Consider the following 26,360-nt stretch of genomic DNA (forward strand, 5'->3'; position numbering starts at 1 on the left):
GTCCTCCAACTCACTAAGTAAGTGCTCATATCCACTTCCAGCTTCACTTGCTCGGTCCAGGGCAGTTCCTTGTCCACCGTGATGTTTCCAATTTTCTTCTGCACCATTTTGTTGCGTCTCTTTTGCAACCAGAACGGAAGGATGGATTCCATAATTTGGTTGAGGATTTGTGATGTTATGAGCAGCGTAGCAAGACTCTGGAGCCAAAACATACAAGCAGGTGATCAACGAGTTACAGAGAGGACATTTAAGGTCTATTAAGGAATAGACTCACCTCTATGTTATAGAGGAAATAAATCACATGCCACACGAAAACAAGCTTGTCCAACATCTATCAAGATTTAATTTTCAGATGACTGACCTTCATTACTAAGCAACTTACATGTACGCCAATAGTGATAATTGCATACAAAATGTATATGTATATATTGTATAGAAATACAGTTCAAATGGCATCTAAAACAATTTAACTCACCTGTCTTAGAAGTTTCATGTCATGAAGCACAAACGCAATGTAGAACAGAGATGCAAAGCAATTGAGAAAGTTGAACTGCAAATAAAGAAAAACACATTTAACAGGGGGACATGTATTCTATAGCATGTCCATTAGGGATGAATACAGATTATTGCATTCTGAAGAGAAGTAGTCTGTAGGAACGTCTGCGCAAAATTATTATTTGACTATTAGGAAGGTATTTTCTGGACGGAGTTTAGAATAACACTGACTATGATCAATGGCACAAAACTGAAGAACAGCTTCAAGAGTCGGTATTGATTCACCACCACTGTGTGAAGAAATGAGGGAAACAGAATCACCTGCAGAGAGTCAGATAAGGTAGTCATTTGACAAATTTCTCTCCTCTCTGGCAAGGGGAATGTTTCCTTATTTTCTTCCCAAGCAGTGACGATCAATCAATACCAACTGGAAAGTGTCAATCACCTCATTCGAAAGCCCTCCCAGAGACCCCAGAGCGAGGGCTGGTCATTTTGGGTTTACCTACCTGCCTTTAAAGTATTTTCACATGACAGTTTCTGTTTTGGACTTATGTGAAGTACAATGTCATCCCATTCAGAGCTTAAACAAGCCTGATAAACTTAAAACATGTTAAGCTGATAAAAGCCATTTGTAGTTCAGTTCAATTTGCATTTGCTCCAAGGCCTACTTTGAATGAGCCCTTTTACTAATGCTGATACTGAAAGGACCGACCTCCAAGATCATGTGCAAAACAAATGTTTTACTTGCCTGCTAATAGCACGCTTCAAATACAGTAGTGACTTTATTGTGTTTTTAGCCTTTTAAATAATGTATAAGTAAAACAAGTTTATCTTTATTTGTTAAGCTCCGAATCAGATCGCAATATCATCCATGCATTAAGAAACCATGTAGTGTGGGCTTCTTTAAAAAGCAGGTAAGTACACATTAATGAGAGTGGACAACTGGAAGCAACAGCTGAATAAAGGTAAACAAGACTATTTAATCCAGAAGATTTACAAAAGGAATTTAACTTTAAGCAGCAAAAAGTTTTAAAGTGTAAAAATCAAAATGGAACATTCAAGCCCAGTTTATAAGCTCCACAAAATACAGACAAACGTTGTATACTTTTGCCCCCCAAAAAATCAATCAAAGACTATAGGTAGGTTAAGAGAGGAAACTCCAGCAGTTATGATAAACCTATTTATAGTTGTTGTGCAATGTTGTGTTGCTTCATTACACAGCTCATACACTTGGGTTGCTGACAGAAGAGTCATGTATTGATGAGAACGGTTCAGATTCTGTGAAAAAAAGTGTTGACAAAGTTGTCATTACTCACCACCAGAACCTTCAGGATCAAATGATTTTGGTATGCTGATTCCAGTCTGTGGTTTTCTACAGGAAAAACAAAACCAGTCATCTTAACAGTCTTTTCTTAAACAGCAGTAAATAAAAAGCCGTATTCATAAAAGTGTCACGTTACTCATTTAACATCATTGGAATTCAGCCATTTGGGGGCCTTAAAGTCAAGCGATACCCGTTAACTTAACAACCAGGTCAGGCGAAAGGAACCAGAGCCGAGCGGACACACTCACCCCAGCCGGTTAAGAACTCAGCAGCGTAGCGGTACAGCCTGTTCATGATTTCGATGACGATGGCATAGATGATACTGGGCACAAACAGCAACAGGCTAGTCCAAAAGGACTGCTCTTCCTCGTGCAGGTTCAGAGCCCAGTTCTCCAAGGAGAAGTAGATCATCATGACGTACAGGGAGAAGTAAAGGCACAACAAGACGAAGGGGACTGACACCAAGTAGATGCGCAGCTGCCTCTTCATGCTGGAGTAGGTGGGCTCCTCACGCCCTGTAACGGGGTTCAGGCCCAAAACGCCATGGAAACCAGGTCTTGGCTCCTCAAAGTCCTTCTTTCTGATGAGGGTGCCCCAATTGTAGGCCAGCCAGGCACAGGATCTCTTCCACACCTCCAGAATGACAGTGGACCACACCAGGTTGAACGAGGCAAAGAGCACGTATTTGTCGTAATCCTCCCAGGCAAACAGGTAGTATGGGATTCCAATCAAGGCCATAGGCAACAAGGCAAAGGTGAAGTACTCCAGGAAACCAAAGTATATGGCAATGGCTTCGCCGAAGTAGAGGCGGATTTTGTCTGAGGGGGAACAAATAAAGAGTTAGCAGCATCTACGCAAAAGGCCCAGGGTACCAAATTTCTAGTTTGGGACAATCGAGTCTTTAGGGTGTCAGACTGCAGTGTAGACATGGGGATTGCACGTTAACTAGAGCATAATGACAACACAGAAGACACGCATGGAGCGGCTGCTGCAGAGCCAGTGAGGTCTGCGACTGGTTAGGCTGTAGTCAGCTTGGCCTAAAACAGTTGCGGATGGTAAACCATTTTGATTTGAATAAACGTGTCAGACGCACATGGATCAGTTCACAATTGATTAGCTGAGTACATCTCGCCAAGCATGGAGCCCTATTCTTGTACAGGAAGTTAAATCCCCTTCATGTGCCCACACGGTTTATTTTTTCATCTTTGACGGGGATAAGGAATGCAGGGAAAGAGTTATGTCATCATTTGTTTCGATGATATTGCTGCAGATGGGGTTGAGGTTTAGTACTGAATCAATACATGTGTCAGCCAAGTAAATACATAAATAACCAAAATAGCAATAGCCTGCGTTTCAACTTCTCCTCATGCTTTTCAAAATTCTCTTTTAAAATACGATTTAAAGAATGATCAAATATTTCCGTGAAATTCAGACTTCTCTTTGAATCTGCAGTTTCTTTTTAGGCAGGCTACATAAAACAGCTTTGGACTAACTCCAAAATATGCATTATGTAGTTTGGAGGGATTACCAGTAAACAAATCCTAGACCTCCATGAAATCCCTGAAAGAAGAGAGCAGGAACTGTGCTATCACATGAGGATGGTGGCACAGTAAATTACATTAGGTGAATCTGAGCTTTTGGAGTCAACCTCCACCCAATTCTGAAACACACGCCATATCTAACCAAATCCCAGGGTGTTATTTAATGTCATGTGGTTGGACACTGAATTTAGTTAACTGTAAGACACTGTTTTAACGATAGTGGAAAAAACCTGAAAGACTTATTAGTGTTTTCTTTCTCATACTTGGCATCATATATGTCACAAGGAACCCGTTTCCACTGACTTTTCCTTAAGAAAGAAAGATTTCTACAGTCAGTTGAGACTTTATATTTCACCATACAGTGAGGGAAAAAAGTATTTGATCCCCTGCTGATTTTGTACGTTTGCCCACTGACAAAGAAATGATCAGTCTATAATTTTAATGGTAGGTGTATTTTAACAGTGAGAGACAGAATAACAACAAAAAAATCCAGAAAAACGCATTTCAAAAAAGTTATACATTGATTTGCATGTTAATGAGGGAAATAAGTATTTGACCCCTTCAACTTAGTACTTGGTGGCAAAACCCTTGTTGGCAATCACAGAGGTCAGACGTTTCTTGTAGTTGGCCACCAGGTTTGCACACATCTCAGGAGGGATTTTGTCCCACTCCTCTTTGCAGATCCTCTCCAAGTCATTAAGGTTTCGAGGCTGACGTTTGGCAACTCGAACCTTCAGCTCCCTCCACAGATTTTCTATGGGATTAAGGTCTGGAGACGGGCTAGGCCACTCCAGGACCTTAATGTGCTTCTTCTTGAGCCACTCCTTTGTTGCCTTGGCTGTGTGTTTTGGGTCATTGTCATGCTGGAATACCCATCCACGACCCATTTTCAATGCCCTGGCTGAGGGAAGGAGGTTCTCACCCAAGATTTGACGGTACATGGTCCCGTCCATCGTCCCTTTGATGCGGTGCAGTTGTCCTGTCCCCTTAGCAGAAAAACACCCCCAAAGCATAATGTTTCCACCTCCATGTTTGACGGTGGGGATGGTGTTCTTGGGGTCATTCCTCCTCCTCCAAACACGGCGAGTTGAGTTGATGCCAAAGAGCTCCATTTTGGTCTCATCTGACCACAAACCTTTCACCCAGTTCTCCTCTGAATCATTCAGATGTTCATTGGCAAACTTCAGACGGGCCTGTACATGTGCTTTCTTGAGCAGGGGAACCTTGCGGGCGCTGCAGAATTTCAGTCCTTCACGGCGTAGTGTGTTACCAATTGTTTTCTTGGTGACTATGGTCCCAGTTGCCTTGAGATCATTAACAAGATCCTCCCGTGTAGTTCTGGGCTGATTCCTCACCGTTCTCATGATCATTGAAACTCCACGAGGTGAGATCTTGCATGGAGCCCCAGACTGAGGGAGACTGACAGTTATTTTGTGTTTCTTCCATTTGCGAATAATCGCACCAACTGTTGTCACCTTCTCACCAAGCTGCTTGGCGATGGTCTTGTAGCCCATTCCAGCCTTGTGTAGGTCTACAATCTTGTCCCTGACATCCTTGGACAGCTCTTTGGTCTTGGCCATGGTGGAGAGTTTGGAATCTGATTGATTGATTGCTTCTGTGGACAGGTGTCTTTTATACAGGTAACGAGCTGAGATTAGGAGCACTCCCTTTAAGAGAGTGCTCCTAATCTCAGCTCGTTACCTGTATTAAAAGACACCTGGGAGCCGGAAATCTTGCTGATTGATAGGGGATCAAATACTTATTTCCCTCATTAACATGCAAATCAATTTATAACTTTTTTTAAATGCGTTTTTCTGGATTTTTTTGTTGTTATTCTGTCTCTCACTGTTAAAATACACCTACCATTAAAATTATAGACTGATCATTTCTTTGTCAGTGGGAAAACGTACAAAATCAGCAGGGGATCAAATACTTTTTTCCCTCACTGTATATATCAAACTATTCACTCGAGTTTTTAACCCTGTTCACTTCTTATGGTCTGTATCACCATTTATAGTTCTAAATAAGTTTGCATGGTTACTTTTAATGACAAACTGTATGGATGTGGCCCAAAAATCAGGTGTGTGTAGGAAACATTTCTTGAATGCACTGGATACATACCGAGAGGTTGATATGATAACCTCAGCTTGCCATACCACGAGTGGGAAAGCCTTTTCAGTTCTTCTTTGTCATGTAGTGGGAAAACCTGGGACAAAATCCCCTTGGACTGCATCCTGCGCACTTATTGAAAAAGAAAGACTGTCATTTCATTTGTGTTAGACAATCACACAGTGTGTTGTAGTGCCAGAGAATTAGTAGATAGCTTGCCTACAATACAAATTTATACAAATTGTATACAAATATATAATTAAATACATAATTAAATGTATATATAATTGAACAATTGTTTTTGGCCCATTGGGGCCTGATGTGTATCAGGAGTAGGTAGCTCACCTTGGCATTTCTATTTCACTTTATTAATTAAATGCATTCTTAATTACTTAATTGACCCCGATTCTGAAGCCATTTAAATAATTAAAAATTACTTTTCTCCATTTCGAAATTAGTTCTGGTGAACAGACACATCATAGATATCTTTTTCCAAAACATAATTTCTTGAGATGTACATGGTTAATTTCACTCTTGCATTTTGCCAGAGAACAACATTAAAAAAACTTACAGATGGATTTTCCTGGGTACAGCTTAACTTGCGGATAACCCGGGATGCTAGTCTCCTCCCTGGCCCTCAGGGTATCCAACCCGTACTTAATAATGTACTGACACTCTGCCATGCTGAGAAACTCATCACCATCACCTGGAGGAAAGTAAAAAAACACCCACTCAGAACTCCCAGAAAACAACAACTATAATTCGAAATACACAATGTCAAATAAACATAATTTAATTGTTTTACTTGCAAAATATAGGACAAAAAACAACAACGACCATAACAAATACATATTTCTGAATATCATGGCATAGCTCTGATCTAATTGACATCCACTCTTCTAAACTGTCAACTTCAGCTATAAACTTACAAACAAGATTGTGTTTTACCTAGTGGTTGACTGGTGCTGGTGTTACAGGAATGGAAGTAAAACACCCAATGCATTGTATATATAATAAACCCAAGCCCCTGTTTATGAGCCAACTCCAGCTGCCTGACATTGCCATTCGTTACCAAATAAATTAGCTCTGAGTCACAATCATATGTGGCTTTAAAACAAAATTAAATAATTTTGCTATTCTGCTTCATCTGAAAGATTGGTTTAAGAGTCTGCTCCATATACATGTGGAATGGATAAAAACGGCGATGCAATGGAATTCTCATTTCCATCCACTGTCTTTACCTTTGTAGTCTTTAAAGTGGTGCCCGTTCGCTCGTGTAAACCCTCGCATCGACCCGTCTTCACATTCCTTTACCAGGCCGACGTCCTCAGCCCCGAATAGCAGTCGTTCTCTGGAGGCGCTCACGATAAACAAATTAGGGTTTTCATTAGCACTGTCCCAGACGTCCTTTGGCAGTTGCTCCACAAACAGATCAGCCCCTTACAGACAACAGTGATAGAATGACCATGAAAACTGTAAAACAGAAACCCTTTTATGGGTTCTTACAACAGTCTTGGAAACGTAAGACCTGAATAGTTTCTGAAGCTATGAACATATCAAATGTGACCAAAGAATTAAACTAGCCTTCTACTATCTGTTATATATAAAATCAAACATCAATACATTTAACTTGCATTTCCAAGCTTAAGAACATGCATCATCACAGTCAAATGTACCTCCATCCCGCTGCTTGTCTTTCACCCTCTTTAATAACCACGATACAGCTTCTTCTTTGGTGTCCTTGGCCAGTTCAATGACCACCAATGGAGTGAACGAGAGTCCGCCATTGTCAAGATTTGACAGGCCCCTTTTCATTTCTAAGTTCCCTGCATGAAAACATGAGAGGTGCAACAGTGAAAATATACTGCAAATACTGTAAATATTTCAAAATGTCATATTCTTAGTGGTTCAGATGTACATTCTACCTAAAGAGATGGAAACCCTATATTGTATGAAGGCGTATCATTTTCAGCATATAGTAACATTGCACTGATAACATATCTTATATGTTTTGCCTGCTAAATCACAGCTACATTAGAGCTAAGTTGGTATGACAAGCCATATAATCATAAAATTAGTGATATCAACATTTGATTTTTTTATATCAGCAATTGAGTTGCTGAGCTCAATAATTAATGAATGTTTCTTTGACTGAAGTTTCACAAACTGAATTGCTGATACAAATTCAATTTCTGATATCACAAATCAACTGAACATATTTTGATGCAGCAATTCGATATTAGATAAATAGTTAATTTTCTTTATATCAGCATGTACAATCTTGATATCGTAAATACATTTTTTGGCATCAATAATTCCTATTGGAAGTACATTGTCACTCATTTTTGATACTAACAAATATTTGTATATATATATATATACACATATCTAGAATTAAATTGTTTATATCACTAATTTGATGACCTTATGTGATGCTAAAACGGCTTGCTGTGAAGATTTTTAGGGACATTCCTAACATCCTTTTGGTATATAAACACTTTGTAGAAAAAAAGTATAACAATTAAACATTTGCTCAAACGAATTCCTGTTTTGGGGTTGGATACATGGAAATATTCAATACAAACAGAAGAAACAGGCTAAATGTGGGTAGTGGGGATTGCATATCACATTTTGAGTCGTGCCAAATGTGCACCGCTTCAAAAACGGACTATACAATAATCTTCAAAAAGCATAACATCTACCAGAGTCTGCAACTACAGCTGAGTCAACTATTTTTAGGGCGGAGCTAAGGCTACGTACCTTGAAACTTAAGAGGCAACACATACTGTATTTTGTTTAAAATGCCGTAAGAGAAATAAAGATTAGATGTCTGTTTGCAGTATTAAGCAGTATAATATACGGCGTGGATAATATTTCATCATGCAAGCACACCGTGACAGGAAAAGCACAGGCCCTAGCTGAAGTAAATGATCAATTTGACATTGCTACTCACTCACCCTATCCCCGGTTTCTCTTCCTGTTTGTGCTCAAATGAATGGCAGGACAAATGTCGGGATCCCTGTGTGAAGCAGCTGTGCAGACCTATCAGCTGCCCTGCTTCAAACACCTTGAATGAGCTGAATGAGCTGAATGCGGGGCTCTGGGGCCGCTTGCTTGGCGGAGTGCACGGTGCTGCTTCTCCACGTCACCGCGGAATGGACCGATAAGGAGGCGCAGCAGAAGTGGGCTGCTCGCGTTCGTGTTGCGCAGATGTCCGCAGTTCTGCGCAGATATGCAGAATTCCGCCGATCCCATTGGCGGAGCAGCGCAGTTCTGCGGACACCAGCGCCACAAGGCGTTTTAATGCGGCTGTGCATTTTTGGGGGAATACTTTGTTTTGATTTTGCATTGACAGTTTTTGTGTCTCTTTGTTCTTTGGATTTGGTGTATAATCAAAGTCCAGTTCCTTTATGACAGCGCGTCTGCGGTCTGATGTGGATATAGTTTCCTTACAAACAGCAATATTGCGCATAATTGACACAGGAAACATGTTATTATGTAACAATATGTTTCAATCTTATGTTGCAATATGGATATGTATGAATAAAGAGGATGTCAATTATTTACAATTGTATGTAGACTAGAAATATTTTTGGATTCAGCAGGTAATTTGAAAATTAAATTATTAGTAGGCCTAATGCATTAAAACATCTGGATATGTTGTAAGGGTATAACTAGTCGCTTTAAAATCTGTATCTTTATGTTATTGTGTCTTTGCATTCAAATGTTGCAGCATTAGAATAAAAATAAGATTGTTGCAAACATGACATGCTATACATATTTGGTTAAAGTGTATTGTGCCCTCTGCGAGTCTCATTCATATAGGAATGATTAACATTGGAAAAATATAGCCTATTCTATTGGATATTTTTACAGGGTGTTTGATTTTCAGTAAAGTTTTTAGTTGTTTTTGGAGGTGGCAATGTCACATGAGTTGTTGTTTTTTCTCCTGTCATTTAACACAACAATTTAACACTAATAAAACAATTATAACTACATCAATATTCATGTTGTATACCCCCAAGCACTTTAATCCTGCCCAACGTTAATGCTGTGGTGTGCAGTTATTTAATATGCATTTAGTGGTACGTTTAATTAGTATAAAACTTGCTTCAAATGAAGGGTGTCAATACTTAGCTGTGCCTTTATATGTAGTAATGAATTATATATCAAAAGAAAGTTGATGGATCTAATGCTTGTCGAAAAGTGTATTATTTATACGAGTATGAGTGTAAACATAAGCAATAGTCACATGTGGTGGAAAATAAATATTAAAATAACTTCTGAAATACATGAAATTAATCCGGGCACTACTTCAACAAAGGCGGCACTGTCTATTGAATGCGGTTTTGTCCTGTTACCCCAGCGTGTGTAACGTCTCTTAACCCCGCCCTCTGTTAGGAGTTGCTGGATATGACGTCAGTGCAGGTTCATTCGTGAGAAACATGGCCGAGGAGACTGTGGCAACGGAAAGAGGGTAAGAGTGCCTGTTTTATTTTGTGAACAGATTGGGCTGCTTTGAATTTCACTTGAAGAAATACATCGCAGGAATAACACAGAGACGAATGGACACCAGGCGGGAAACAGCCGAAAAGTGTGTGACATGTCGTGCCGCCGTCGTTTTCTGTACTTTGCAACTTGTTCGGGCAGTAAGTGAAAGTGCTGCCGCATAGCCACTTGTTACGAGACTTAACGTCGCACCGTTTTAATAGCAATAACGCAAACACCCATGACCTATGCAACATGTTAGCGCACCGATGCATGAAGGAGCAAGTCACACTAGCTAAGTGCATGCTTGTATTTTATGAGGTAGGCGACTAAAACATCTGTATTCTGCTTGGGAAGCGTGTATTGCAATGGCATTTTACTCACCCACTTTGTTTATTGACTGTCTTTCTTACTACTTAATTAGAAACACGTAGTTCAGTTATTGACTGTCAGTGTCAGGCAGCAGAGTGTGATTGAAGCTGCATTGTTAACACTTTTAAAATGTGAAATAAATACAGCAGCTTTCTCTATAGCCATACCTTACTATACTGACGAATTACTCACCTGGATTTGACTTGTATCTGAAAAACTGATGCATGTTGTGTGTGTGTAATTGCTGAAGATATTGTGTCCTTGTATTGTATAAGTTTGGCTACAGCTAGTTACATATAAGTCTATATTTATTTGAATAATTAAAATCTCCTTGCACTTCTTTAATAAAAACAATGCTGTTTGTATGATTGACATTTAGAAATCCCTTTCTTCCTTTTTTCCTGGCTTCAGAGCGGTTCATCGAATTGTGATGATTCTTGGTATACATGTTCTGTACCACAAATTCTTGAGGTTCCTGGACTCTACCTCAAGGTAACCCACTCATGTCCACTTTGCATGATCTCTGTCTTGTGATTAACAGTACTAATGAAGCCCATAACCTTGTAACTGGCTGCTTTACACAGATGATACCAAGATAAACTGATGGTGGCCAATGTGGAAATGTATTTAATTTTCAAATGGGGTGCAACAATTGTGTGGTCCTAGCGTCAGAGCAAATTTTACTTATTTTATCATTGGGCAACGTTTTATGAGAGTATATTATCTCCATTTAGATGAATGTACCCGTAATCTCTAATTCTAGAGAACTCAACTATAAACATTTTATTTTGTAAATAATAGATACAAAAATTAAATTGGCACAGTCAGTTTATCTGGTATTCACAGAGGTTCTGAATGTTAAATATTTGTTGTGGGAAAGCATTATACATCCTCACATGTTGCTACAGTTGTAAATATCTCATCCTGACATGTTTTTCAACTTATAGCCTAACTGTAAAGTCCACTGGTCTTATATTCAAAATGACTTCCATAGAACTGCAGGTCACTGTATAGGTGAGTGCTCGATGGATGCTTTTTTTTTACCGCTTTATTAAACACATGTTGCTATGTGTTACTCGCAACCTCTTCAGAAATACTTTTTCCTCAGACCCTGATGTGATGCTGCTTCTTTGGGTATTGGCTTAGAGACCTAGGGTCAGTACTGTTGTTGCTTTGAGATATGAAATTGAGTGTGGTGGACTTCAAAATGTGAATAAATAAATTTGGACATATACCTAAGTAGTCGTAGCAGTGTGCAGGATAATATAATGTTATATTTTTTTAGAAGCACTGTAGTACTTAAACATCTTTAGCATTTAAAATGTTATAAAGACAAGTGCACATTGTCTGCTTGTTTCTGTATTTTCTGCTACCCTTAAAATTAAGAGACCACTCCAAGTTCAGAAATCAATGTTAAGTGGTCTCTTACTTTTTTCCAGAGCTGTGTATATATATATATATATATATATATATATATATTATAAAACAGTTCAAATAGGAAAGACATGAGTCAAGAAGCTTAATACTGTTGTTTTGTTTTTGCCCTTCCTTTAACCTCATGTGTTATCAATGTATAGATTACATGTCAGGGGAGCATTGATTCTCTTGAACTAAATAAATGTCTGCCCAACTATATTTAAATGATTGCACAGGATGTCCTTCTGTAGCTGACTTGATAAGTATGGAGGATTAGTCACAAGGATGCTGCACTCTTCCTGCAGGGGAGACTTTGAAACATGTCAATACAAAAGTAAATATGCCTTTCTGAAGTTTGGAATGATAACTGAGATTGTTTTCTGTGAGCCTTCCTCCAAGGTGAAGGGTCTGACAGCAGTGAATTTAGAAAGTCCACCTCTCCCTCCTTTCCAAAACACCAAAGGGCCTTCGGACTGTTAGGGTGAACTGGATCATTCCAGAAAAGCCTGGAAGAGCTCATGGAAATGTGCTTTGAAGCAGGCTATTCAAAAAGGAATAGGGAGAAAGGAGCAAATTATAGTATTGTGTCCTGTTTCAACAACCAATCAGAGCGCGCCAAAAAGTTCCCTACAGAGATATATTCTAATTATATGCTCTACCGTGTCTTGCTGTGTGAAAGCATAATGCTGTCAGTACTTAAACATAGTGAACTATTAACTTGACATTTTGCACACTGCAATTTGTGCACTCTTGCTGCTTCCTTGCACTTAATCGAATAGGAAAAACAACAGAAGCACTTGAAGATATCTGTATTAGTCTGTAATATTACCAAATAGGAAAAAGCACAAATTATCCTGACCTTAAACTGCACCCCCTAAACCAATCTTTTTGTCACCTCTTTTGTTGCCCTAATTAGTGGTAATTTCTTCCTTCGTGTCTATCAAACAAACATTCCAAAAGCAAGTCTAATTCTTTGTTGTCTTCTAATGCATACATCATAAACATTCAAAGGTCTTCTGAGGCCGTGGATCACTGTATTAATTACAAAATCTGTCGTGTTGAAATAATGCAAGAAATCAACTTGCTTTCTCAAGTCGTATTTAATCAAACACAGTTTAAACCATTGTCAGTTTGAATCAAATGGCCCTGATTTGAACGTATTTCAGGATATAGAATGTGGGTCATAGTTACTATTACTTGAGGCCTGGTGACTAATTTTATCTGTTCGCTGGCGACTGCATTACCTTAGAACACCCAAAGGTAAAGGACTTCTGTAACCCCTAGTGAATACATGCGCTGGTCTCACTGTGGTGTGAAAAAGGGAAAGCAAGGTCTATTGAATTTAGAAAGGTATCAAACGTGTTGTTGTTTGATAGTATTGACAATTCCTTGGAGTCGCTTTCTTTCACGAAGCTCTAGAAGAATCTTAAATAAGTGTTGTGGTTCTGAAACCTCCACAGGCTCGCTCCGGTTTTCCTTTTAAGTATATTATAAACACAGCAAATGGTGTTTTTTTGGACACTTTGCTTTACTGTTTGTCCTCAAATGTAGTAAAGCTTTAGTCACAATAAACACCCACTTAGGGATTACCGTCTTAATAAAGGGACACAATTTACTCTGACTTCAATTAAATTTGAATAATAATAATTATAATGAAATTGGCAACATGGTAACATTAACTCCATTAATATTCATGCTGTAGCCTTCCAAGCAAAACAGGCTTGCAGCAATTGAAGACATTAAATGCTAAAGATTTAATATGAGCTATAACCTGGATTATGTTCAACATTTATCGAATGACTACAGTGCTTATTGTTGTAATCGCTGTGCACTTCTAGTTAATCTTATAAAGCATGATCTAGTGTTTATTGGCTTGGCTTGTCGCAGGTTTGTGACTCACTGACCAAAGTGTATTGATCACCTTCCATGTACAGTATAGGGAATTCTTTCCTCTGGACTTTGCCTTTCTTCATTGACTAGGCTATATTATACAATTTCATGAGATCATTTGATTATCCAAACATTTCAGCTGTACATCTCTGTATGGGTGGTTGTTCTGGTTTTGTTCACAAGACATTTAATTGAATAAAAATGTGTACCTTCGTGGTTTATTTAAACATGTATAGACAAACTTAAGATCATGCATGTTCTCTGATATGGATACAGTGTTACACAATACCATATGAGAAAATCCAGTCTGAGAAATGTACTGAAGCAGTCTTGGCAGAGTAAATCTGCTGCGTTGACTAATATTACGAGAGTATTTAACTAAAAAAACGCAGACCATCCCCGCATAAACAACCCCGTCTTCATTCAAGTGTCAAGTTTTCAGGATCATAACTGATGATCAGGATCTAACAGAGACCTTTTGTCTACATGTTACATAAAGATAAATCTCAGTTGGAATACAATGCAGTTGGAATACAATAAATAAATGCATAAACAAAGGCAAGCATGATTTGCCAAATGCTACATTGAAATTGCATTGGCATATTGTGGTTGTTACATTTAAATAATAATCTATATTTTTCTTATTATTACAAAGATAGTGAAACTGACAACCTCTCTTCAATATAGGTGTAGGCTTACACAGTGTAGACAAAAAAAAAAAAGTTAGCCAGTTAGATGTTTGTGTTGGATTTTTGGAGGTTCTAGAAGTCAGATTTGTTCTGGGGGGTTGAAGTACTCTGTGTCTGCAGGAAACAGTTTAGTACAGACGGAGAGATTCCCCATTCTGGGTCTGCCGTGTGTGTCGTCTCTTCCCTGGAGTGACCGTTGATTTAGAGGGTTGGAGAGGTAATCTCCGTCCTCCAGTTCCATCACAGGTCTCTATTCCCAGGACTACATTTATGATTTGTGGAAGAAGAAAGAAAGAGGAAAAAAAAAAATCAATATGAGGCGCCCCGTATCATTTGTTGAAAATATCCAGCAGTATGAAGAAGCTCTTCCCAGCAAACAAAATAATAGAAGAACAAATACGATCATCACACAGGGGGAAATTATATTCTGCGGTTTCTGTTTGCCATTCAATATCATACCTGTCTGAGCAGTATAGAGTCTGAAACCATTATCTGGACATTTTCCATTTAAATTCTCCATTTGATTATATACTTGTAAGAATAACTGTGGCTTTTAGAGGTTTAGAAAATAAAATCGGATCTAATTCAGTATTATGAAGTGAAAAGGGACATATCTTTTTGGGCTTAAGGTAGTCTCTGTGGCAATCAAATTTAATTTATGCAGGTCGGTTACTAAAAAAGTTAAACCACTTTCTGAAAGACCAGGGGTGTTTGTTGTTAAGACAATATAATTTTGCATGTTGGGTTTATCTTTTGAAGGGCATAAAAATAAAAAGTCAGTTCCACATTGCTTGTCGGGGAGCTGATAGCATTACATAAGAGCGAGCTACACCCATGATCCCTGCTCTGTGATTTTCTGTGTACTGTAGATAAAGCCAGAACAGGACGCTCTTGGTTTTCTAGGAAAGAAGCGATGCCGTTCAGCTGGTTAGTCCCCCTGTGACTCCAGTGTGAAAAGTTAACGAGGCTTCCCAGTCATATGTTGCCTAAAGTATAGAAACGTCTAATTTCCCGGTATTTTCTATTTCTGTACCTCCTGTGGAGTATATCATAAAGTTCAAACATTTAAAGGGGCTCAGCATTGCTCACATCAAAAATTGTTTAGATCATTTTGTTTCATGTCATATGAGTCAGAAGGCCACAGTATATGACCAAATGCATGTTCTCTCTTGTTGGCAACTGAGATGAAGAGAGTCCTGTGGCTGACATGAAGGTTGTTGACATGTAGCAGTGACTGATTAATAAAATCTCTAGCAAAAGAAAAAGGACTATTAAGCTTCATGTAGACGTACAAGCCTAGCCCCACTGTGGAGAGCAATGTACTGTGATAATGTATCACAACTGAGGATCTGAAAAAGTATTTACAACTGTAAATTGTGCCAAACAACAGTATTGTGCCTAGCATGAACAGGCTAGCAGTTAGTTATATTGAGTTGTTGGAAGGGGATTACAGCCAACACAGACCCAGATCAAAGAATCGGTCAGACAATAGGAAGCGAGTAAGTTTTTGATTGTAATGTCATGGCATCCTTAATTTCCCCAGGTGCTACTCTTCCCTCTTTATCCAAGCGATTCTGCTTTTAAATAACTGATGCACAATCTATGCTGTTCTTACTTCTGGGTAGTTTGTCGGTGTTATAAATGTTTGCTTATTAATAATATATGATCTAACTAGCTATTTGGTCAGGTGTAGCCTGTGTGGTTGTCTTGCGTCCATTTCACTGGAGCTTTGTGTTACAGGTCATGGTGGATAACCAGTTGGCTTCCGTCATGGAACCCAACATCTCTATCACAGTTAAAAAATGCAGAGGAGAAGATGCTACAGTGTAAGTTTTTTTTTTTTTAGTTTTGTGAGGTGGTGGCAATATTTTTTCTCTTTATGTAAATTACCAAATGAAAATTATGTATAACTGCAATTTGAACAGTGAGCCGCATGTCAAATTCTGTATCTGTTCTTCATGCATAAGAGGATATGCAAGGAATATGCAAAAAAAAGACCAGAAGGACAAGGTTGTGCAGTGTTCTCGCACACACATGATGCACTCCTGTGTGAGGATGTTGACTCGTCAGATATAATTATGAATTAAATCAACAAACATAGTGTACCACTCAGAAAGCACCAGTGTTACAGAGAAGCTGTTAAAACATCTGGCACCACATCATTTCATTTATTTATTTATTTATTTATTTATTTATTTAATAAGTTACCCTTTCCTTATTTTTAATATTTAATAATTCATTCATTTTCCAGCAATTACAGCAACGTTTTCCAAGCAGAATATTCCGATATCCAATGGAAACATGATATGGACGCTTTCCTTTAAGAGCAACACTGCCAGTAAGATCCCCCTGGTTCTGATCCATGGCTTCGGTGGAGGAGTAGCAATGTGGGCGCTCAACCTGGAAGCCCTGTCCCAGCAACGAACTGTATACGCGTTTGACCTGCTGGGGTTCGGGAGGAGCAGTCGGCCCCAATTCAGCAGCGAAGCGGAGAAGGTGGAAAACCAGTTTGTGGAATCAATAGAAGAGTGGAGGGTAAAAGTGGGCGTGGAGACCATGATTTTGCTGGGACACAATCTGGGTGGTTATTTGGCAGCTGCTTATACACTCAGATACCCATCAAGGTTAGTATATTCCTGTGCAATTCACATGAACCCGAAACAATCGACAGTTTTTATTAATCAGTGCTATAGGACTACAGCTGCTCTTGCTGCTAAAATATTCCCTATTTTCATATTTGATAGTCTGTGCCACGAAAAAAAGGTTTCATTTAATCAGTTTGCTATATATTGTGACAAAATACAAATATATTGTCATAAATTAGCTGCTGAGTTACCAGTTTCTAGCACTGTTGTATAACACTGTTTATTCTGTTTTAATGGGTTCAAAATCAAGCGTTCAAAAGATCAGAACATTCAGATTTCTCATGCCACAGTATTATTTAAGGTACTAGATGTGAACTGTGTCTCCTCTTCCAATGCTCCTTGTGGCTGAGACTGAAAGAAGCCATTCATTGAAGGCCACTGCTGACATCAGAGTGATCAAAGATAAGAGGCTTTTCTTGGCATAAGAGAGAGTTTCTATCTCCATAAGAACAACCTTCTGAAAACTGGGTGATTGCATTGTAATCAATTTCCTGCTACTGTATTCATGGAGTCTTATCTTATCAGAGCGTTTCACTTGTCTATTTCTTGTGAAAACATGCTTCTTTCTTCATCCGTGTTCATAAATCAAAGTTTTGGATGAGCAGATCGCCGGGGCGGGATCAGTAATAGGTGAATGTGATGGCCTGCTCTCTCTTTTGAGATTGTGTCGCTCTGGATTGGATCTCTGGTGGGTTGTTTTAACTGGGTGTGAACTCCAGATACATTGGCTTCCATTACAGAAGTGAAATCTATCAGTTTCCTGTAGCTGCCTGAACCCACTGGTTCCTTACAAGAGTGTGAACTAGGTTAGAAGAGCTTGAATGCCAAGATGGATAAGTGAATGATTAGACATTTGGAAGGTGGACAATGTGTTACCCTTTTTCACGATTAAGTTGTTTTCTCCTTAGCATTTTTAGGAGTTGTGTAAGGGGGATTGAATATTGATATATTGTGTGGTTACAAATAAAAGTAAAATTGTGCACTGTATGAAACAAAAGTCTACCAGCATTCCAAGCATCTTATGATTTAACTGTGCTGTGGTGCCTCCCGTTTAAACGTCAATGTTTCAGAAGAGGAGTAATTATCTGTCCACAAAACACTTGTAATTAAATGAAGTTAAATTGGCCTTAAATCCTCCAGTCTTACAAAATTGATTACTTCTGCAATATCACTGCAATTAAGAAGCAGCTGGCTGTTCCAAGCAATTCTGCATTGCAAGTAGACCATAGCATACATGAAGACATCCTAATACCTAGACCTCCTGCACTTTCTCCTTACATGCACAGTTTGTATGGTGCTGAACTGAAAGGTCAGTAACGGGGGTTGTATTTTAATTTCTCCCAGGATTAAGCACCTTATCCTGGTGGAGCCGTGGGGTTTTCCCGAGAGACCCAACACCCCTGAGCAAGACAGGCCGATTCCCGGCTGGATCAAAGCACTGGGAGCAATGCTGAGCCCCTTCAACCCGCTGGCTGGGCTGCGGTTGGCTGGACCTTTAGGTAAAGATCGGCGTATAAAGATAATGTGTCTCAAGCTTCTTCACAGAGATGCGTGGTAATTACTTTTCAGGAGGTTGTTATTACTGTGTTGCTTTTCTGTGCATCGAAGGGAATTGTTTGGAATGTTATGCGTTTCCTAAACTGGTCAATATATATATATATATATTATAGATGAATAGATATATTTGGTGATGTTTGCTGCCAAAAAGTTATTCAGATCTGTGATATCCATTTGTCAGATTGAATCTAGTCTGTGGAAGATCATTCTGTCGTAATTCTTCTCCACTCAGGACCTATACTGGTTCAGCGACTCAGACCAGACTTCAAAAGGAAATACGCCTCCTTATTTGATGACAACACCGTGACAGAATACATTTATCACTGCAATGTTCAGATACCCAGGTGAGTGTCTGCTTCATGTTGGTGCTGCAGTGACCCTCATGATGTTTCAGCAACAAGTAAGGGTGACCCTACTTCCTGTTCTTATTCTCGATTCTCATCCCAGAGAGGGTCGCCATCGACTCACTGTGCTTTATTTGATCTTATTTTCCAAAACCGCAAAGTAAATAGCAGAAAATGATCTGTTAACGTGACGACAGAAATATAAATACCAGTGAGCTCTTGCTTTATCTGATGTCCTTTGCTGTGCATGTTCTTATTAAACTGTGCTTCTTTACGCTCCTGATTGCGTCTGTATTGTTAGCACTTCTATCAGTACAAACTGAGGAACAAACTGTCTGCACTTTCTACAGGGTGTACTAGGATGTATGCATATTGTATTTTGTGCCTATGACTGCACTTTGTAATGTTTGTTGTGTAAATACGTATGTTGCCATGGGTAAGAAATAAGTATTAATAATAATATCCTTTGGTTTAATTCATGCATCTCTGCCCTGAAGTGGAATATCAAGCTTGTGTGTGTGTTTTAATTCTCCCCCCTCACTTTCGGTCTTTATGTGCTGGAAATGTATACATGTGTACATCCTGCTTATATGAGTGCCTTTCCCCCTTTTGCAGTGGAGAAACGGCTTTTAAGAATATGACCATTCCATATGGGTGGGCGAAGAGGCCAATGCTGCAGCGAGTGGCCCTGATTCAAGATGACATCCCCATTACGGTGATTTATGGGGCTCGCTCCTGTATAGATGGCAACTCTGGCAGTTCAGTCAAAGAAATAAGGCAGAACTCGCATGTGGAGACAATCGTAAGTTGTTGCCGATGTACATAGTCTGATAGAATGAACAAACCAAAAAACAAAATGGTACATTACTGTCACGATATAGTAATAATGCTCATAATCATGAAGTAAACTGTCGCAGTCATGTCCATTTGACTTTGTTCGTGTAGCACAGATGTCTGCAGTTCTGCGCAGATCTGCAGAATCCCATTGATCCCATTGGTGATCGGTGAGCCGCGCAGATCCACACACAACTGAGGATATCTGTGCCTGGTTACAATTATGAAGTCATGATTGAAGATTGTGATTATGCCACATTTTATTAAAAGGAAGTGTCTAATTTTAAATTATAATAGTTTTGTAGATTGTTTGAATGTTCTTACTTATTTTTTGACACAACTGGCTAGTGTGAATGTATGCCTTTTCATCAGTAGTTGGATGTACACTACCGCTCAAAAGTTTGGGGTCACTTCAAAATTGCTTTTCAAAAGAAAAGGCCCATTATCAGCAACCATCAGTCCTGTGTTCCAAGGGCACGTTGTGTTTGCTAATCCAAGTTTATCATTTTAAAAGGCTAATTGATTATTAGAAAACCTTTTTGCAATTATGTTAGCACAGCTGAAAACTGTTGTGCTGATTAAAGAAGCAATAAAACTGGCCTTCTTTAGACTAGTTGAGTATCTGGAGCATTAGCAATTGTGGGTTCGATTACAGACTCAAATTGGCTAGAAACAAAGAACTTTCTTCTGAAACTCATCAGTCTATTCTTGTTCTGAGAAATGAACCCTATTCCATGCAAGAAATTGCCAAGAAACTGAAGATCTCGTACAACGCTGTGTACTACTCCCTTCACAGAACAGCGCAAACTGGCTCTAACCAGAATAGAAAGAGGAGTGTGAGGCCCCGGTGCACAACTGAGCAAGAGGACAAACACATTAGAGTGTCTAGTTTGAGAAACAGACGCCTCACAGGTCCTCAACTGGCAGCTTCATTAAATAGTACCTGCAAAACACCAGTCTCAACGTCAACAGTGAAGAGGCGACTCCGGGATGCTGGCCTTCTAGGCAGAGTTGCAAAGAAAAAGCCATATCTCAGACTGACCAATAAAAACAAAAGATGAAGATGGGCAAAAGAACAGACACTGGACAGAGGAAGATTGGAAAAAAGTGTTATGGACAGACGAATCTGAGTTTGAGGTGTTCGGATCACAGAGAAGAACATTCGTGAGACGCAGACCAAATGAAAAGATGCTGGAGGAGTGTTTGACGCCATCTGTCAAGCATGGTGGAGGCAATGTGATGGTCTGGGGGTGCTTTGGTGGTGGTAAAGTGGGAGATTTGTTCAGGGTAAAAGGGATCTTGAAGAAGGAAGGTTATCACTCCATTTTGCAATGCCATGTCATACCCTCTGGATGCCGCTTGATTGGAGCCAGTTTCCTCCTACAACAGGACAATGACTCAAAGCACAGCTCCAAACTATGCAATAACTATTTAGGGAAGAAGCAGTCAGCTGGCATTCTGTCTATAATGGAGTGGCCAGCACAGTCACCGGAGCTCAACCCTATTGAGCTGTTGTGGGAGCAGCTTGACTGTATGCTATGTAAGAAGTGCCCATCAAGCCAATCCAACTTGTGGCAGGTGCTTCAGGAAGCATGGGGTGAAATCTGTTCAGATTACCTCAACAAATTGACAGCTAGAATGCCAAACGTCCGCAAGGCTGTAATTGCTGAATTGTTTTTGATGAAAGCAAAGTTTGAAGGACACAATTATTATTTAAATTAAAAATCATTATTTCTAACCTTGTCAGTTACTATTTCCTATTCATTTTGCTATATTTCCTATTCAAGCTCATTTAATGTAAATTTTCATGGAAAACAAGGACATTTCTAAGTGACCCCAAACTTTTGAACAGGAGTGTAGTTTAAGGTTTAGTGTAACTGAAATCTTCTACCTCCACCTCCTCCTCTAGGCAATACGAGGTGCAGGCCACTACGTCTATGCCGATCAGCCTGAAGATTTCAATCAAAGAGTCTTACAGATCTGTAGCAATGTGGAGTGAAGGAGACGGCCTCTCCGTTGAAACATGCAATAATCGCCGCTTTCACACCAGGGTGGAAGTCAACGTTAACCTATGAAAGGCACTCCTTTGGAAATTAGCCACAAGAAAACCTCCAAATCCCTCATATTTTGCACTCGCACCCGGGGACTTTCTATGGCTACACCGCTCGATAGTGCCTTCATTATACAGTATTTTTTTATTCCATTAACACACATTGATGACATAGGTAGATTTTTGTGGTGTTTTTTAAATTGAAAGAAAAGGAAGGGGGTGAGTAGGAACTTGAAAAGAGAAAAATATTCATCTCATACCTTGATGGAAATTTTTCTGATGTTACCACTAGAAACCATAGTACAGATCCTCAGAAGAGAATACATTTTTTATGTGTATTTTGTTTTAATTCTCTTGCTTTTACTATTGGCTTCTGACTTTTTCCTTCTCTTTCTGTATATAGTATATATATGATTATAGGTTGGGTTTTTTTGGTCTGTGACTGACTATTTCCCCTTATTTTATTCAGATTTTATCTTTAAAATGTCAGTTTACTCCATTTTGTACTAATAGAAGATGTTTATTAACAAAGAAATGTTTATATTATCCTTTCATTTATTTAACTATTATTTGTGCGCTCATAATGCCCTGGACCATACTAATGATAATCAACGAATGTAAAGATTTTTAAAAAAAAAGTATTAATCCCCTTCAAATACTGTGAAATTGTTCTCCTCCTTTTGTAAAAAGGATGGAAAAAGTCCTATCCTAACATTTTGATTACAACTAGCCTTGCATATCAATACACTGACATAAATATCTCATTTTGGCATTCGGCACATTTTTGTCAATTTATGACCGACTTTACTGGAACAGGAATAAAATGCTTTCTTCATCTTCATTATAGTCACTCAATTTCTTTTCTCAGGAGAACACAGAGGGGAACACATTGACTTGAAGAGTAGTAGTTCCGGTTTGAATGTGAGGCCCCAGCCGTCACAATGACCTCCTTTCAAAGTCAATCTAGTATGCTCCAAGACGTATTTCATCAGAATATCATCAAAATAGCACATCACCTGTTCTGCACGATCCAAGCAGTTGATGAACATCTCTCAATTCAGTTCATAGCATATACATTTTCTACATCTAACGTATATGTAAACTGGACTAACATGTATGTCTTGTGTATAACATTATGCTACTGGGTAACATCCTTTGTAGAAATATTTAATTCATAATAATGTGCATCCTCTAAAATCTATTGTATAGTGTGAGACTCCCTGTTTTCAATGCAACACATTGTAACTTATTCATTTAGTTTTACAATATAAAGTTAGACACTGTTGGTACTGTGAGCAAAACTAATCAAGATATTTTAGGACTTTTGTTTTGTAAATTATTTTAAAATTTCTACACTTAATATATTTTGGTTAGAATTGAGTCTGGATTAGAGGAGAGAGTTCATACATTAGCACTTAAATTCTCCACAGAATAATATTATGTAGACCTTGAGGCAAATGTAAGCTTTAGTTTTGAAGTGTTCATTTTCTCAAGTGTTGCTGCCAATAGTAAAGGTTAGTATAGATAGGAGTAGATGATCTGCACAAAGCAGCTTGCTGTGTAAGATCACTGAAGGGATTGCTTAGAGTTCTGCCGAAGGAAACATGAATGGTTCTCTTTCAGTTTAATTCACCATCTACTTGCTCTAGCAACAGGTCTTGTCGTTTTTATTTTAGATCATATTTGTATTTATGAAAAAAACAATCTGCCCTGAATACTTTCAGTGAGATTATTCTACATTTTTTTTGTATTGTAGTATATACCTCATATGATGTACGTTACCAACCACCACTGTGAATCATGCGTCTTCCTTTGGCTCCTCTTGTCTTTTTATTTACCATCAGTTACAGTAGGGAGAGACTTTCGTGTCAGTCTGAGATCCAAGGAAGCAGAAGGGGCAGTTTTCTGGACACTTTCAGACCTGTCCTCCCCTGCCCGAAGTAGATAGAAACAAGGCAAGCACAATTCCAAGCAGTCTCTTTATTTGATGTGACTTTGCTATTGTGTGGGTGATCGAAACTTGAGTCCCTGTAGAGGAGTTGTCGGCCTTAAGTGGTCCCTTTGGATTGGACTGTGGTTAAGCCAGGATATCATTAGGTTGTTTGGCACATTTTAGTCCTATTCTAATCAAACACGCACAGAGGAAGCCATAAGAATCATTTATGCAAAAACTAAGCATGTGTGCACAATAGTGGGCAATATAGCTTCAGACCTCAGAATATTTATTGGTTTTTATTATTACTATTATGTATTTAAATACACTGAGTGAATGTAAAGCAATACATCACTGTACAAGTATACATGTTAAGTGTACCAAATAGAAAAGCTGGGAACAAACAACTGTCTTTTTTGTTTTTCAAAACTGCTATTACTGCATAATTGTGTGTCATAAGGTTTTCTCTGTAAATATGTGAAACTTCTGTCATCTTCTAGCCAAGCAATTTAATGCTCTCTTCCTTTTTAACCCTCTCATGATGTTGAAACTCTGTGCAGAGCATTGCTTAGTTTCCCAGAAACGTTTTCTCTCCGGGTACTGTTTAACAGTTTACTCTTTCTGTATTCCTCAGTCACTGCAGAACAATCAGGAAGTTGTATGAATGACCTGTAAATAAATACAATATTTCATCTTTTCAATTCTGAAGTCTTTTTTTTTTGGCTTTTCCTGTTTGATGGCATAGAAATATAAGTGTCATAAAAAAAAATAACCAAAAAACACCCTGACTGACTACAAGCTTGCTCAGTCTAAATCAAGGTAGACTTTTGACCCTCAGTGAGGGTGCTTTAGAGTTAACATAAAAATAAAATCTTCAGTTCGGCTCGTACACTAAAAAACATTTGTTTTATTTTTGTCTATTTTGTTGCCTCGGTATCTTCAGCCTATCATAGCAGTGTGTGTAATCAGTTGAACATCCTCTCCTTGGGGGAGTGTACTCCATCTAAAACACTGAACTGATAAATCATTATAAGTGGGAAATGTGCACTGGGTCAACATAGGCGATTTTCGTTGGAGACAGATAGCCTGCGTTTTAAAGCTGGATTCTGTTAATAGCAGCTCACGAAATAGTTAGTTTAGTCCTGAGCACACTCAGTAAGGGCACTCTGACCCGAGAGCCAAAGGGAAGGGAGCACTATGGTGAATTCTTCCTGGAAGGATTTTGAAATAATGTACAAAAACAAAGAATTATTGAGTAATATAAGGAATGGGAATCGAGCACAAAGAGTGCTGGAGCAAAGTTGAAATGTTAGGCAGTCTTAATTCCAAGTGTTGTGAAGGTTAATTATCCATAAGGAGACTGAATATAATAGAATATGTTGTCATATGAAGAAAGTTGCACATATAGGACAGATGTGATTCCAAATACATAAACTGAACTCTTACAAAACCAGTAATATTTATTATTAGACATGGGTGTTTGTGCTGCATTAACTGTTGACCTCTTTAGAGCTCTATGTTCACACAAGAATGTTTAAAACCGGTTGGGAACAATTTGAACAGCTCTCTCAGAATTGTCTTGATACCGATTTCACAAACCAAGGACTGAGTGCACAAGCTAAGAAAATATGGAAAAAAGAGAATAAAGTAGAACGTAAAGGTTGAACAAGTTTTATAGATGTAATAGCTGAACGGTAGGTGATGTGATTTCCAGGAAAAGGATTGAAAACCTTTGCCTTACTTGATTTACATGTTGTGTCCATTGTTATCCACTAGAGGGTGCACAAATGTAAAACAATCGCTCTAGACCAGCTTTACTGAAAAATCAAATCAAGATTCCTACATTTGCATCATCACTGTGTACTACAGATCAACTAAAATGCCCTAAACAAACCCATGGGTGATTATTATTATTAATGTAAAAGGAAAGCATTTCAAACTGATTTTGTCTGAAGTGGTAAAACCTTCAAATCTGTGAGTAGACCTGGAATATATATTTTTTTTGTCCAAATAATTACCTAATACTAGTGACTTGACTAAGGTTTTTAAGTGTATGCCCATGGACATGAGCTTTTACCTCAAAAAACAAAACAACCGAGACATCAGTCAATTGGCTCACATGGTGCACTGCATTGTGATAAAAGCTTAATCTATGGTTTAATAACTCTAAAGAGTGATGATACACACAATACTTTGAAGAGGCCTAGCTTTTAGTATCCCGATTTCATTTTAAGCTACCGAGATGTTTTAACGGAGCGTGATCGATGACTGGCAGGGTTTACAGTAGTAGTAGTAGTAGATGTTATTGTAGAAATATCAGTGGACCCGAAAGTATGCAGTATGCCAGACCAAATTTCTAAGGAAGAGCGTGCATTTAGGTCACTTTTCACATGTATCCCAGTGACGAACGTTTTGGTGTCAATGTTACAGACCAAGCCACTTCACGGGCATCTTATCCCCGCGGAAATCTGACAAATACTTTAAACATCGGCGTATTATCCTCAATTCTAATGGAGTTTGTAGTCTAAGGTTTTGATGTCATCATACAGTGTTACTGGGAATCAAAAAAGACGTACAGATGTTCATGTCTCTCGTATTGTAGGGAGGCGGAATTCCCAGTAACAGTGTTTGATGGCAAACATACGGGGAAAATGGCCCCGTTTCAACCGCATC

At 38.7% G+C, this 26,360-nt stretch overlaps 2 protein-coding genes across 5 annotated transcripts in view; one reads left to right on the forward strand and one right to left on the reverse strand.

Annotated features, from left to right (window-relative positions):
* Positions 1 to 8,628, reverse strand: part of ano10a (anoctamin 10a) — a 42,244-nt gene extending 33,616 nt beyond the window's left edge. Inside the window, exons 1-9 of the mRNA XM_066691377.1 lie at positions 8,427 to 8,628; positions 7,146 to 7,295; positions 6,711 to 6,908; positions 6,041 to 6,175; positions 5,482 to 5,601; positions 2,068 to 2,637; positions 1,812 to 1,867; positions 476 to 550; positions 15 to 197 (exon numbers count right to left, since the gene is read on the reverse strand). Coding sequence (XP_066547474.1) covers positions 15 to 197; positions 476 to 550; positions 1,812 to 1,867; positions 2,068 to 2,637; positions 5,482 to 5,601; positions 6,041 to 6,175; positions 6,711 to 6,908; positions 7,146 to 7,284 — 1,476 coding nt within the window. The 5' untranslated portion in view covers positions 7,285 to 7,295; positions 8,427 to 8,628. The remainder of the gene's footprint in view (positions 1 to 14; positions 198 to 475; positions 551 to 1,811; positions 1,868 to 2,067; positions 2,638 to 5,481; positions 5,602 to 6,040; positions 6,176 to 6,710; positions 6,909 to 7,145; positions 7,296 to 8,426) is intronic.
* Positions 8,629 to 9,880: 1,252 nt separating this feature from the next.
* abhd5a (abhydrolase domain containing 5, lysophosphatidic acid acyltransferase a) lies at positions 9,881 to 24,388 on the forward strand. Of its 4 annotated transcripts, none has more exons than XM_066690607.1 (8): positions 9,881 to 9,946; positions 10,741 to 10,821; positions 16,065 to 16,150; positions 16,576 to 16,948; positions 18,314 to 18,468; positions 18,759 to 18,870; positions 19,486 to 19,672; positions 21,614 to 24,388. In XM_066690607.1, the coding sequence occupies exons 1-8, from the start codon at positions 9,915 to 9,917 to the stop codon at positions 21,701 to 21,703; spliced, it is 1,116 nt and encodes a 371-aa protein (XP_066546704.1). In that variant the 5' UTR covers positions 9,881 to 9,914; the 3' UTR covers positions 21,704 to 24,388. The 4 variants fall into 4 exon arrangements, with proteins under 4 accessions (XP_066546704.1, XP_066546707.1, XP_066546705.1 ...); XM_066690608.1 differs by having other exon boundaries at positions 9,935 to 10,063; XM_066690609.1 differs by lacking the exon at positions 9,881 to 9,946 and adding an exon at positions 10,089 to 10,278.
* The last annotated feature ends 1,972 nt before the right edge of the window (positions 24,389 to 26,360 follow it).

This window comes from Amia ocellicauda, chromosome 18 (genome assembly GCF_036373705.1).
Source record: "Amia ocellicauda isolate fAmiCal2 chromosome 18, fAmiCal2.hap1, whole genome shotgun sequence".
Lineage (NCBI taxonomy): Eukaryota > Metazoa > Chordata > Actinopteri > Amiiformes > Amiidae > Amia > Amia ocellicauda.

Coding starts and splice junctions, on each gene's coding strand:
- abhd5a (XM_066690607.1), top strand. CDS start 9,915: ATGGCCGAGGAGACTGTGGCAACGGAAAGAGG. Junction 16,949..18,313: donor ACACTCAGATACCCATCAAG/GTTAGTATATTC, acceptor AATTTCTCCCAG/GATTAAGCACCTTATCCTGG. Junction 19,673..21,613: donor ACTCGCATGTGGAGACAATC/GTAAGTTGTTGC, acceptor CTCCTCCTCTAG/GCAATACGAGGTGCAGGCCA.